Genomic DNA, 15,234 nt, shown 5'->3' with positions numbered 1-15,234 from the left:
TACTGTGAGAAAATGTCAGCTATTATTAGCTTGAGATAATTGGGAGGCCAGAGTTTCAGCGCACAGTCCCTGAGCACTGACAGGGTGATCATCATCTCTGACACAGCTGTGTGTGAGTTTGACCTTTCCCAGTGGCAGCGTGGACACTCACAGTTAGTCTAATCTGAGTGAATTTGCTGTGTCACTACAAACCAAATTACACCACAGCTCCCCATCTCTCTGTGCGACTCTGTCTCACTTCCTACATTCAGTGACCTGCCTCCTTTTGGCGCTTTGTGATTTGCAATATGTCATTCTCCACAGTTTGTCAGTGTTTTGTTAAAAAGTGTCGTCAATCACGTCAAATACAGTTGTGCATTTTCTGCTTTGACCTTTTATCGGGACTCACATGGCAGAAATACACATAGGTGGAGCATCACTGGTCAATAATTACCTGTTACCTGTATAAGAAGCAAGTGAATGCCTCTTCATGAAGACACACAAGCAATGTAACAACCACACACTTACTCACCAGAACTTAAAGGTGCACTATGTAGTTTGGGAAAAGAAATTTAGAAACTAGGTTACAACTACAGTTACAATATTGATAAGGCAGCAATATAAACTCAGAAGCATTTATTTTGTGTATCTCCATAGCTAAGCAGATCATTCTCAGAGGAAAATCTCCAGAACAGTGTTTGAAACTTTAAAGGTGGCAGGGTCTGCCAAATATAAACAGTAAGTAAAACAGTATGAAAATGTGTAGTCCTTTAAGGTCAGTGCTGTTTATTCAGTTTAATCAGTCAGGAAATCTCAGAGAATTTGATTATTTAGTTTGTGTAGGCACAAAAAAATCGAGGCTTTTTCTCTTCTGATGGAGTTTATTCCCAAAAACTACATAATGCTCCTTCAAGATTCAAACAACACTGAAAATGTGAATATAACAACAAATACTGTCAATTAAGACAAAGCCACATGACTAAAGAGAGTTTCTCCTCTGATGTCAGGCTCAATTTAGGAAGCGCAAATGATGTGATTATATCAAGCTACTGTGCTCCAGGTTGCAATTAACCACTTCCTCATTGACATTTCAATAAATGTGTCAAAGATGCGTTAATTACTTTGCACCTTTATTTTTTTATTGTATCTCATAAGGAAGTGGTTTGATGCTAATGTCAGCTGTTGTCTCTGACAAAGGCTGTTATCAAATTATTTGTTTTACCTCGGAAAACCCCCCACTGAGCTTGATGTCAGAGGAAAATGTGAAAATGTGGGAATATGGTGTCAATTATTCAATTCACAGGTAAGCAGTGATGGCCGCTTCTCTTTGCACTTGTAATTAGCCCATATGATTATGCACGTGATCTTGAGCTGAAGTCACAGAGTAACTGGTTACAGGATGTTTTGAATATAAATAGGCCTATTGAAGGACTGTATGAGGATGCTGACTGAAATTGTTGATTGGCTTTTGCTACCACCAAATCTCTCTGCTCAAAACTCTCATTTCAGAAAGACGGTTGACAAAAACTTGGCCATGGTTCGTCCGTAATGACCGCTGCAGAAGCTTCTTTTAAAGTGCCCATTTTCCTTTGATGTTTCTTCCGTCTTGCTCACGCTAATAACCAGCACAGTGAATCAGAAGTTGGAAATTAAGTTGGTTTGACTTGTTTATGTAAAGGCCATGAGTCACTGACCCAAGAGCAAAGAGAGGAAAGAGAGGAGGAGGCTGGAAGCTCTGTGTGTGTCAGAACAGACAGATGATAGTCCAGGCAGTCACTGTGTCCAGAAAATAACATTTTTGACAAAGAAAAATTGGGATTTAACTTGTTTTTTTTTTTTTGTTTTTTTTTTTTAACACAGCATCCCAACTAGCATGTAACAGACTCTGAAGACATTAAATCAGGCCACCAATAAGTCCATGGTCCCTCACTGGCTTTACACTCGCAAGCACTGCAAGTTGTTGTTTTTTTTTAATGCCTGATCGATAAGCAACCATCAAACAGTTTTGCTGTGTTGTTTCAGCCCGTGTCTTCATGTTAGTCCCCGTTCCAGCACTTAGTCCTTTACAGAAATAAGCACATCTGACATTCATGATTTATCTGTAAAGGTGAAATATGTAAGAATTGGCCACCAATTTTCATATGCCAAACAGTAAGGGGGCATCATTTCACCAGAGTGACCGCTATGACTGCTGCTAACTGTAGCTGCTGCTAGCCAGTTAGCTCAGTTAACCGTGTAGCTAGTGGAAGGGACAGGGGACAGAATGGAACTAGGGATAGCTGGTTAACATGTTAACTTTAGTTGATATCTCTACAGACCTCTTTGTCACGATGACAAAATTCTCATTTCTTGTTAATATTTGTACAAAAAAAAATTAAACTAAAATTCTTGCACATTGAATCGTTAACAATAAATTTCCCCCCAAAATACATGTGCCTGTTTGTGACTTTATCATGTGACTGTGTTATGTGATTTATGATATGTAAAGGTACTCAAATACAGGCTCTCAAGTTACACTATATTGCCAAAAGTATTCGCTCACCTGCCTTGACCCGCATACCCAGCTAGCAATTTAAAGTTCTTAAAAAGTTCTGAGAATGTTACCTAGAATGTTCTTGTAATTTTTTCAGTGGGAAGTTTTCTTTAAGTTCCCAGAATGTTGGTGGATAACATTCTAAAAATGTTTTGTGACAACATTGCTTTAACATTATGCCCTTGCATTTTTATAGTGCTTTTTCCAGTTCTCACTTTCCAGTACTTGTTACATTCACCCATTCACATGCTGATGGTGCAGGCTGCCATGCAAGGCGCCAACTGCACATCGGGAGCAATTTGGGATTCAGTATCTTCCTCTATCCTTCGAACCAGCGACTTTCTGGTTACTAGCAACCTGCTCTAACCACTGAGCTACAGCCGCCCTGAATACCTCATTCAAAATGTCCCTGAATGTTCAAGGTTAACGTTCTCTAAAAAAATTCTAAAAATGTTTTGCTTCATTAAAATGTTCAGTAACAACATTGCTTGAACGTTATGCCCTAATGTTCTTGAAAACATTCTCAGGGGGATGTTCTCTTTAAATTGACTTGCATTTATGTAGCGCTTTTTCCAGTACTTAAAGAACTTTACAATACTTGCCAAATTCACCCATTCACACACACAGTCATACACTGACGGCGAAGACTGCTAGTGGCCAGACAGCATAGATCTGGCATTAGTTGCTTTGTAGCTGATAAAGTAATTTGCAAACAGCAACCTATCCAATTGATCAGCCCCAGGACGGCTGGGAGTCTGGATAGATTAGCAACATCACTGAGGTGTGTTTGGTCCTGTCTTGGCTTGCATCGGCTTTTTTGAGGTAACTTAGTCTGCTTCCCTGGAGCTGGCATGGGTTTATGACATTTTATAAAAAAATTTCTGTCATCTGTTATCTAAGGCCTTAAAAACATCCCGAAAACATTTTCCAAGAGTTGCTTACAGAACGTTTTTCCTTTGTTATCATATAACATTGTGGGAATGTTTAAATGAAGAACATTCTATATATGTTAACTCAACAACATCATCAAAACATTCCCAGAATGTTCCAGACAAAGTGTTATACCTTTGTTAACATATCATATTACAGGAATGTTATAGGAAAAATGTTTTGTGAACTGAGGCCTTAATAACATCCCAAAAACATTTTCCAAGTGTTGCTTACATAAAGTTTTTCCTTTGTTATCATATAACTTTGTTGAAATGTTTGATTGATAATCTGAGGCCCTAATAACATCCTGAAAACATTCTCCAAATGTTCCTTTTAGAATGTTCTTCCTTTGTTTTCATGTAACATTCTCTGAATGTTTTACAGAAGAACATTCTATGTTACCTCATATATCACATTACAGGAATGTTTTAAAAAAATGTTTTGGGATTGTAGGCCTTAATAATATTATGAAAACATTTTCCACATGTTGCTTTGACAAATTTCTTCCTTTGTTATCGTATAACATTGTGGGAAATTTTTATAAAAAACGTTCTGTAATTGGAGGCCTTAAAAATATGCCAGAAACATTTTCTAAATGTTGCCTTAAGAATGTTCTTCCTTTGCTATTTTGTAACATTATGGGAATGTTTTGTAGAAGAACATTCTATAATCTGTTACTTCAACAACATCACCAAAACATACGAAGAATGTTGCACCTAGAACATTCTTCTTTTCTTAATATTTAACGTTATAGGAACATTATTTGAAATGATAAACATCCTGAAAATGTTCTTTGAACATTAGATAAAAACATTTTTTAAGACATAATAAAAACTTGTAGGGAATGTTAGCCAATGTTGTGGGAACATTTCCTGCTAGCTGGGTATGAATTTAAGTGACATCGCAATTTTAATCCATAGGGTTTAATATGACATTGGTCCATCCTTTGCCTTTGCAGCTATAACAGCTTCAACTCTTCTGAGAAGGCTTTCCACAAGGTTTAGAAGTGTGTTTATGGGAATTTTTGACCATTCTTCCAGAAGCGCATTTGTGAGGTCACACACTGATGTTGGACAGGAAGACCTGGCTCTCAGTCTCTGCTCTAATTCATCCCAAAGGTGTTCTATCGGGCTGAGGTCAGGACTCTGTGCAGGCCAGTCAAGTTCACCCACACCAAACTCTGTCATCCATGTCTTTATGGACCTTGCTTTGTGCACTGGTGCACAGTCATGTTGGAACAGGAATGGGCCATCCCTAAACTGTTCCCACAAAGTTGAGAGCATGGAATTGTTCAACCTTACACTTGGCACAATGCAGTCAGACAAGTACCGTTCTCCTGGCAACTGCCAAACCCAGACTCGTCCATCAGATTGCCAGATGGAGAAGCGCGATTCGTCACTCCAGAGAACGCGTCTCCACTGCTCTAGAGTCCAGGGGGCATGCTTTACACCACTGCATCCAATGCTTTGCATTGCACTTGCTGATGTATGGCTTGGATGCAGATGCTCGGCCATGGAAACCCATTCCATGAAGCTCTCTATGAACTGTTCTTGAGCTAATCTGAAGGCCACATGAAGTTTGGAGGTCTGTAGCGAGTTACTCTGAGGAAAGTGGGCGACCTCTGCGCACTATGCGCCTCAGCATCCACTGACCCCGCTCTGTCATTTTACATGGCCTACCACTTTGTGGTTGATTTGCTGTCGTTCCCACTCGCTTCCACTTTGTTATAATACCACTGATAGTTGACTGTGGAATATTTATGAGCGAGGAAATTTCACAACTGGACTTGTTGCACAGGTGGCATCTGCTCACAGTACCACACTGGAACTCACTGAGCTCCTGAGAGAGCGGCCCATTCTTTCACAAACCTTTGTAGAAACAGTCTGCACGCCTGGGTGCTTGCTTTAATACACCTGTGGCCGTGGAAGTGATTGGAACACCTGATTTCAATTATTTGGATGGGTGAGTGAACACTTTTGGCAATATAGTGTATGTAATAGATGTGAGAAGTTGGCATGTGCTTTTTCTTTTTGCTCTTGATGGCATTCTCCATTTGGTCTGTATTGTTATGTTGGCGCCACCATGATGTTATAACCTCCACACAATGAGAAATCTTATGGTGGTGCAACAGTTCAAAGTTGTACGTCATAATCAGATTTTTCTTTTCTTTTTTTTTTTTTTTTATATATGCAGCCAAGCACAAGGAAGCGTCCTAATGCTGGTGAGAGTGACAGGTTTTCACATGTGATTAAAATGACTCTCTGCTCAGTGTTTGCCAGTGACCCTCTGATGTAGGCCTGCCTGCCTGCCTGCCTGCCTGCCTGTCTGTCTGCCTGCCCGTCTGTCCGCGCTGCTATATAAGCTCCCACCTCTCAGACTGAGCCGTAGTTTCCCCCTCTGCTCCAGAAAACACTTTACGCAGACTCTCACGCGTCAGGATGTCGGTGTCTCCGCGCACACAGCTGTTAATCTTCCTCATCTCCCTCTCGTCCAGGATGGGGCTCAGTCGCTACATCGAGGTGAGAGTTTTGGCTTTGTTAAACAATTTAATCCCACATTTGCCTCGGTTTTAAGTCAAGGCACGGTTGAATAATGATGTCGGGGAAAGTTTAGTTCAGCATCAGACGAGTTTTCTCCTGTCACGTTTCCATGCAGGACAACGACGCTTCGGATGGATTATACTCTCTGCTCAGCTTGGACCAGAAAAGAGAATCCGAGGATTTTATTTTCCGCCGACCTCTCAGTGAGTCAAACAATGGCTTCATTCAGCAGCTGATTGTGCTTAACACTGTTCACAGACTTGGCAAACAACAAGCAAACTCTTGCGTGATTTAAAAAGTAGGTGAAGTGATGAATTTGAAACACGCGATGGAGATTTATTGACTGGAACTCTGCAACAGTTTGTCAAATAATTGCATAAATTAATATGGCACGTCATGCTGCACATGCAGTTAGTGCTTGTCCTAAAAGTGTGCACAGCAAAACGTTAGAAATTAACACAGTGGCATTGTTTTATGTGGGTCCACTTCCTTCAGAATGGCTTAACACTTCTTGATATTTTTGGCACAGATTCCAACACCAGCTCAACTGCATGAGCAGAAAAAACACCTCTGAAAAAACTTGTTATATTTGACCATAAAGCTGATCACACTCTGAGTTCATGAGGAATTTGTAAGATCCCTACAAATGCCTCCATGTTTGCCTGTTTTGTGAACACCTCCTCTGTCATATGATTAAAGTAATGTGTGTGTGTGTGTGTGTGTGTGTGTGTGTGTGTGTGTGTGTGTGTGTGTGTTTGGTTTTACAGGATGCTTGGACATGCTGGCCACTGAAGGCTACTTCACCTTCACGGCGTCTCAGCCGCAGCTGGCCTGTGCCGCCTTCATCATCGCCGAGCCCAGTGAGGTCATCAGTCTGGAGCTGTCTGACGTCAGCATAGACTGCGGCGCCGGAGACTTCATCAAGGTTGGCTCCGCACACACACATAAAAAAACACCCACACACATCCCCAACTCCTCCGCAAGTGGAGGACAGGAAGTCCAGGGCTTTGCTGAATCCTATTTCATCTTTGATTGAAACGGTGCCAAACAGGGTTAAGGCAGCATTTAAGGGCAAAGCATCCAAACACTAGATCCTCTCTGCATTGGTCACATTACCCAGAGCAAGTGGTGGGAAGCGAAGGCTTTAGTTCTGAAGCCAAGCCTGCCAGTTACGTTTCGGTCTCAGTCCGTGTGGGCCAGAGTGGTAGGAGGCATGGCAGAGAGAAAACTTTGTAATAACAACCGCAGGATGGACCAAAACCGAAAGATGCTCAACACAACCAAGCAGCACCCCTCTTTGTTTTTGAGCACAGTGATGAGATTTACTGAGTATTTATAGAACAAATTCATGCTGAATTATGGTTTTAATTAAATACGATTCGTGACACAGCAGTGTGGATGGTGCTGCAAATCGTATTGGACTAATCGTCTCAGAAAAGACACGTTAATTAATGTCCCCTTAACTTTATCTTTAGTTAGCCAACGTATGCTTTTTCTGATCAAAGTCAGTGAACTGTTTAATCAAGTTTATTAAGGGGACTGGCATATTGATCAACCAGCCTAGTAACCAGAATTAAATGTTGACATTATAGGAGTCTGTGAACAAAGGATACGTAGACAACAGTTTGATTTCTTTATTTTAGCCAGGTATTTTCATGTCACGTTTTTGTTAACAAAACCAGGTATTTTTAACCAAAACATGATCTTTTCTTTTAGATGGTTTTGTGCCTAAATCTAACCAAACCTGAAGCACAGCATTGTCACAACATGAATATGAAACATGGAAAAGAGAGCCAATCATGCTGTTGCAGTTGTGGACCTTTTTTCTATAGTTTCGGAAGACGAAAACATCATTGCAATTTGCAGCACATGTTCCACAAAGGTTCCGAGAGGTTTAACAAAACAAATCCATGAGCCACGATGGAATATTGATACATCAGTCTTTGCTGACTGCATCTCAGGCTCTCAACCTTATTGTGTGAATTAATTACAGGTTAAGAACTTTAAGATAGAACATCTGAAACTATCAGCGTCGTGCATCCAGAATCCTACTAACATTATTTTTGTGTCGCGTTTCATGTGGATAGAATCAGCCCTCCTGCACAAAACTTAGCAATTGCTACATGATCCTCTTCTAACTTTTAACATAATGCTTTTTTCAAAGATATTGCACATTCGTATAGACACTAGAATAATTCACCTACATGGATCATTTTTGGCTCATGCGCTCAACACTGTCCTTCAATTGAAATCCCTCAAAATCCATCAGGTGATTTTGATTTATGTGTTTTTTTTTAAATAGAAACCTGGCATAGTTGAGATGTTCTCCACACCATGTATATTCCTCCTACAGATGTTTGACGGCTGGGTTCTCAAGGGAGAGAAGTTCCCGAGCAGGCAGGACCACCCGCTCCCTCTCCACCAGCGCTACACAGACTACTGCTCCTCCACAGCACCGGCAGCCGCCAGCCGCTCGTCTCAGAACGTCGCCATGGTCTTCTTCCGCATTCACAGCCCCGAAAGCGGCTTCACCCTCGCTGTCAAAAAGCTACACAACCCCTTCCGTGAGTCCCGCTGCACATCCTTGAGGGATAAAAAAGTCTAAAAGCAAAGCAAATAGAGACAACATCCACGCAAATAAAACCAAATTGCCAACAATGAAAAATAAACCATAAGAAGGAAAATGTAAACAAGCACCAAGGCCCTGCATCTAAATCAAATTTGCCTTGTTTGTTCTTCTCAGTGTTTTTAAAAGAAGGGCTACTTGCCTGTGTGCATGCATGTGTGTTCTTCCTGGACATCTGCGCTTGGCTGAGCATTAATCAAGGCCGAGAGCGACAGGAGGAGATTGAATGAGAGGGATGCACCTGTTTTCCAGCTGCTTGGCAAACACGGTGTTAACACTGTGTCAGGCAACATAACAATCACAGCCTGTGAAGGTTCTGAAATGACGCCTTAGCCTGACGCTTTGACGCTTTCCCTTTGTCTTCATTCACGTCAGTGTAAATCCACAGGGCCACTCGATTAAGTTTAGCAGTTTACTTCGACAAAAGGAAATGTGGTACAGAAAAAACTGTCAAGTTATGAATGACTGAAGCAAGAATCGTCTCACAGTTAGAGGTGAAAAAACTGCCTGGCTCACCTCTCCCCTCACCACCTGCAAAACTAAACTATTTTCATGAGACTATCAAAATAAAGTAGCTTAGTTACTAAGAGATGATAATCAAAGTTACCTACTAATACACATTTTTAAATTGATTTATCCATACATTTTAACATTGGATACCACTTCCTTCTTAATCCCTGTAAATTTTTGTTCAGCAAATGAATAAAATTAATAAATGTGAGCTACTTAAACATCAGATAGACTGCATTTAGGCTCCTACAGTCGAGAGCACTGGCATGAAAAAAGGGCGTCAGTGAATGGATTTTTTCTAGGGGAAAACAGCATCAATCTTAGAACAGCCTGTGAGGTTTTATTCATATATTGACCATTAACTGCAACTGTACACAATAAAAAAAAATATTTCAACTGATCACAAGTCTTACAAGGTCACAAATAGCATACAGATACATGTTATGATAAATGACATATGTCCCTTAACAAATGCAGTCAAGATGTGTTTTTTTTAAAAGAAAAAGTACAAATTTCACCTGATTTCAAGACATTCCCTTTAGAGGAGTCTTTTTTGAAAATGCTGTATTGCAGTGATGAGTGTCACTAATGTTTTTTAAAGAAAGCCTAGTGTGCTTTTTCATTTTTTTTCATGTCCTTCAGTGTTTCAGATTGGTTCTTGTACATGTAAAAGGTCTTTAAAGTAGAATAGTCAAAGTCCACAACAACAGAAGCTCCTCTCTCCCACAGAAAACACTGCTCCTGAAATATCTTGCCAGTAGTCCCGCCCTTAATTCTGTGACTTTGTGACATCACACTACATCACCATGTCACATGTTTTGGGGGGGGTGGGGGGGCTAAAACAGAGGGATTGTGTATATATAATCTGTCTGTTTCTTTGTACAGGTGAGTGACAATTGGAAAATGATACACATATGCAGAGAATTTAAATGTTGCACTTGCAGAACAAATAATGCTCGATAATATTAATTCTAACACGCTCCCCTCAGCTTTGATTGGCACGGCTCCCTCGCCATAAAATGTCTCTAAATGAACAACATGCCCACAGGAGTAAAGTGTTCCGACTCCTGTTGGTGCCTGCCTACTCTACCATACTGTTATCAATTCAAATTTCATTATTTTCTTATCTTTGTCATCAGAACTGGAATTGGATTTCCATGCTCAGCCCTAATTGTGTCCCCGCCCTGCAGTCAGCCTTGATTATGTCAAATTTGTGACATGAGGTTTCAGTAATGAGTTTCTCTGGTGATGGGGAACTCAAAACCTCTCCTCTTCTGTGTGTGTGCGTGTGTGTGTGTGTGTTTGTGTGTAAAGCCTGTAACATAATGTCTCAGAGTCCAGAGGGCAGCTTCACCATGGTGATGCCACACCAGCTCAGAAACTGCAGCTTCTCCATCATCTACCCCGTGGAGATCCGACTGACAGAGCTCAGCTTGGGGCAGGCCAAGAGCAATGAGCTCAGCCCACAGGTGAGATATACACACACACACACTCACTCACACACACACACACACACAGACACACAAAAAGACAGACTAACTTCCTCTGTGAAAGACGTACTCTTGCTTTAATTAAAATATTCTTGAAATAAACAAATGCATAGTGCACACAGACATAATGGTGCAGCAGAAACACAAGGGGAAATATTCTTTCCACTAGCCTAATTCCAGACCTCAAGAGGCTGCCCACATCTTAGATTAACGTGAATGTGAATTATCCCCAGTTAGAGAAGCACTTGATCTGGCAGAGCTGAATAGGTGTAATTTCAAGTCTGCTATAGCAGGTACAGCAACGTCTAATCAGATGTCCATGGTCTGAGTAGAAAAAGTGAAAATGCCTGTGTGGTCTATGTAGGGGCTTCAATCAGCTTGTGTCATAAGCAAAATTAAGCATTAAAGGTTAAAACAAATTGTTAATCCTTGATGTTGTAAGGAAAAAAACTTTCTAGTGGCTAAAGAGCCCAATATTTCCCTCTGGAGTCAGTAAAGACCAAAACTGAACTAAAAGAGAGAGAATACTGGACTAAGAGGGCTTGACTGAGGGCAGGGACGGGTGACACACCTGTGCATACTTAGCTCTGCCTCTGGGTTGGGTTTCAGTCACATCCAATCAAGATAGAGTCTAGAAGGTTAGGATTGGTTCAGGATAAAGGCAACGTGTATCCTCTCCAGTTCCACCATCTCATTGAAATCTGGTCAGTTGTGGCTCCAAATCAAGAAGATAGCAACTGCCATAATGCCAAATGGTAGTCCATAAAACCAATGGGTGACATCAAGTCTCCAAACACTGTACAAGAATACAAAAAGTTGCAGCTACAAGTGCAATTTAAACCCATTTACAGTCGCGATTACTTCTACTGCTACAGTTTACAGTTTACTACCACAACTACAACCACCAGTAAGACAGTACCAGTTAAAAGCTGAACTTGAAGTGAACCATACATGTTCACAAAGCTGCAGCACAAATCACAAATCAAAAAATAAGAAAAAGTGTTGTAATAATTACATCCTTAATGCCTCAAAGCTACAGTTCCAAAAACTTTAGTAATAAACAACACATGAAGTCCAAATCTTTTTTAAGATGGCTGGACAGAAATGGTGTAAATCATACAAAATGTCTCCTGAAGATGTTGGCAGCTTGTCTGACGCCGGCTGCCAGACCGCTGACATTACTATCCCCTGCTAACATCTGGCTTGTGCGTGATGAACTATGCAGTGCTGGGCCAAATACCACAACCTGACATTTCTAGGTTTCCAAAGTCAAGTGTTACAATTTCAAAGCATTAATTTGTCAAAAACAGGCAAACGCAGCTGCACGTAACTATATTTTTTAATAAAAATTCAATGACAAACGAGGAGAGCAGAGTCTGATGGACTGAGACTTGAGGTTGACGGTGTAGAATATTATGAATGCATTTTCTTCCATATTAAACATCTTTTTTTTTATTATTCTTTGGAAACTGCGTCTTAACGTTTCTGTTCACTTTGGCTACCTTTGCAGTGTTACATTTCTTTGGTTCATCACAGACTACAGCTTAAAATCCAGGGACATCAGACATTCTCCTTCCTCTACTGGTCATTTTCTTCTTACTTGTGTTTAACTGTTTGCATGAAACACTAAACTCTTGGAGCCGCACTTCAACATGTAACCCAGGGTATCTTTAATGTGGTATTTATCAGAATCAGAAAAAGCTTTATTGCCAAGTACGATTTTACACATACGAGGAATTTGTTGTGGTGATGTAGGTGCATATGTTATGTATACAGACTTGATAAGTTCTTGCCTCAGCTGCCCTCCAGCACCATGATATTTTGTTGTTTATTTTCTACAGAGGCAGGTGTGGTCGGGATGTTCGGGGTCCGGTGACTACGTGGAGCTGCTCGGTGGTAACGGGGTGGACACCTCGAAGATGTTCCCTGTCGCTGACCTGTGTTTCTCCCTCAGTGGGCTCGGTGAGTCTGAGACCCTCCAGCTTACATCCAGACCTTGTGAACTTGTCATATTCATTTTAAGGTTTCCATCTGCAAAGTGACAACTTGGACATCCGACTTCTTGTCCTGGAAAATGAATGTATTATGCTCTACTGTGCTATATTACTTTATGCTATGCTGTGCTTAAAATTATTTTACTCTACTGCTCAAAAGTTTGGGGGTCACCGAAAAAATGTAATGTTTCCCATGAATGCTCAACAGGGTTGAGCTCTGGTGACTTGGGCACTCCATCAGAAACAGAATACCAGTTACTGCTTCTTCCCTCAGTGATTCTTAATAGTTTGGGATGATGGATGATGTTGGCTCCAAACAAACGCCGTCGTCAGACGATGGAATGGTGTTAAAACATGGAGTGATATTGTTCTTTTTTCAAGTCGCGTTTAACTGTTTGCAATTTTCCTAATTTCCCGGCACCAAAGTATGTCCAGCACTCCTCAAGCATCTTGATTTAATTTGTTAATTTGTTCTGCCTCTCGCAAATGTTCTTCTATGTGAACACACCAAACTTTCGTCTGTCCATAACACTTTGTTTCCAGGCTTCGTCTGACCAGTGTCTGTGTTCTTTTACCCATTTTAATCATTTTCTTTTATTGGCCAGTCTCAGATGTGGCTTTTTCTTTGCTACTCAGCCAAGAAGGCCAGCATCCTGGAGTGGCCTGCTCACTGTTGATGTTGATGTTTTGTGGGTACCATTTAATGAAGCTGCCAGTTGAGGAGCTTTGAGATGTCTTTTTCTCAAATGAGAGACTCTGTACTTGTACTCTTGCTCATTTGTACACCAGATCCTCCCACTTCTCCTTCTGTTCTGGATAGAGATATTTTGTGGTGTTCTTTGATGGGAGAAGTACACACTGTTCTGTGAAACATTTTTTTTGGCACCCCAGCTTTCTGAGTGGTAGTAAACTATTCTATTCTATCCCCAAAGCCTACAGTGCTGTCTTGTGCCATGCTGTACCATTTCCATAGAAAATTTCCCTCAAGTTTTTAATAAAGTTTGACACATTTTACCATCAACGGCATATTTTGATCCCAAACTTGAAAACAACAGTGTTACAGCAGCAGGGTCCTCTCATCAACTCGAAATACTGGCAGATTGTGCTGCTCAAAATAACACTAAGAACACCCCACATGATTAAATCACCAACACATATCAGTACGAATTGTGTTTTATCGTCACCGTCATTTTTATTTTCACCAGATTGTATATTACAATAATAAACAATAATATACAATAATGAACACTAACACTGTTTATACCGAATTATAAAAATCTTTATTTATTCATCTGGGTTGCAATAGAATGAGTCCAGGCTAAAAAAACGGCTGGCTCGAGAGCAAGATTGCTCCATTTGTGCTCCGGTGTAAAGCGTCTGTTTTTCTCTTTGGCCCTCCAGCCCAGATGAAGATTGGTTGTGATAACTCGGTGGTGAGGCTGGTGTCCAGTGGGAACTATATCAACCGTGTTTCCTTCCAGTACCGACTACTGGAACAACACGAGCTCCCCAAGACCCGAGAGAACAGTCTGGATAACTACTGCAGTGTGGAATGAGATCCAACACACACACACACACAAAATCACACAATCATCCGTCTCTCTGTAAATACACCGGTTTGATGAATGCCAGCAATTAATATTTTGTATTGTTTTTGCCAGATGTTTCATTTAGTGTCCTGATCATGTTAGCTTTCATCTTAGTTTATTTATTTGAGGAATTCTTTGGAATTCCTCCCAGATTTATGGATTCTTATATTAGTTATTTGTCAAGAAAATCTGTGGTAAATTATAACCTTTTTCTTAGCAAGAGCATTCACTTCAAAACTCTCCGGTACTTTATATCGGTTTCAGTATTCATCGGGAGGTTTAACATTGCTGCTGTCTCTTCTGTTTATATTGCCTTGACAATTTGAAAATAAATATGACTTGCATGATGAAGCACATTTTTGATGGTCTGCGTTTATGAGCCTTCTTCCATTTCACGATCGACCTGCGTATTCACTTGGTGTTTGTTTTTCTTTACTTTTACCCAGAGCCACATGAACATCATGTTCTTCAGATCTCAAACATGGGGCTGTTCTTCAGTCTTGTCCTGCACTAAATACAATACATCTAGGATTTTTTAATATTCTTTGTCAGGCGGAAGATTTAATTTACTACGTCACATTTTCAGATCAACGGTTTTGATTAGGGCAAGTTGATTAGGGAACACGGACTTTTGAGGTTGGTCAGGACTGTAAACTCTTTGGTCCAGACCGAAATATCTCTGTATCGGGTGGATTTCCATGACATGTCGTACAGACATTCATTGTCCCGAGATGGTAATTCATAATGACTTGACCCCCTGATGTCCCGTTTAGTGCCACCATGATGTTAACATTTGTTGTTTTAAGTGAAATATCTCAACAGCCACAGGATGGACTGATAAAAAAGGTAATATTGTTACCAAGATTTATTTCTCCAATAGTGACATTACCATCAGCCTCAACTGCAAATGTTGGCATGGTAATATCTACATTTAGCTCAAAGCACCACAGTGCCTAATAGAGCTGCTTGCATTTTGCTGCCCGTCATCCGTAATGTGAGGTCTTGATAAATTCTATGTGGTAAGATCACTGATTTTCATAATG

General features: G+C 40.6%; 1 protein-coding gene across 2 annotated transcripts; it reads left to right on the top strand.

Annotated features, from left to right (window-relative positions):
- The first annotated feature begins 5,451 nt into the window (after positions 1 to 5,451).
- Positions 5,452 to 14,547, top strand: LOC119019271 (corticotropin-releasing factor-binding protein-like). 2 transcript variants are annotated; one of them, XM_037097715.1, is made up of 8 exons: positions 5,452 to 5,663; positions 5,849 to 5,961; positions 6,098 to 6,185; positions 6,750 to 6,907; positions 8,336 to 8,546; positions 10,433 to 10,587; positions 12,450 to 12,570; positions 14,004 to 14,547. In XM_037097715.1, exons 1-8 carry the CDS (start codon positions 5,630 to 5,632, stop codon positions 14,156 to 14,158), a joined length of 1,035 nt encoding a protein of 344 aa, XP_036953610.1. In that variant the 5' UTR covers positions 5,452 to 5,629; the 3' UTR covers positions 14,159 to 14,547. The 2 variants fall into 2 exon arrangements, with proteins under 2 accessions (XP_036953610.1, XP_036953611.1); XM_037097716.1 differs by lacking the exon at positions 5,452 to 5,663 and having other exon boundaries at positions 5,828 to 5,961.
- The last annotated feature ends 687 nt before the right edge of the window (positions 14,548 to 15,234 follow it).

This window comes from Acanthopagrus latus, chromosome 5 (genome assembly GCF_904848185.1).
Source record: "Acanthopagrus latus isolate v.2019 chromosome 5, fAcaLat1.1, whole genome shotgun sequence".
NCBI lineage: Eukaryota > Metazoa > Chordata > Actinopteri > Spariformes > Sparidae > Acanthopagrus > Acanthopagrus latus.
This window is presented reverse-complemented; position numbering and strand designations above follow the sequence as displayed.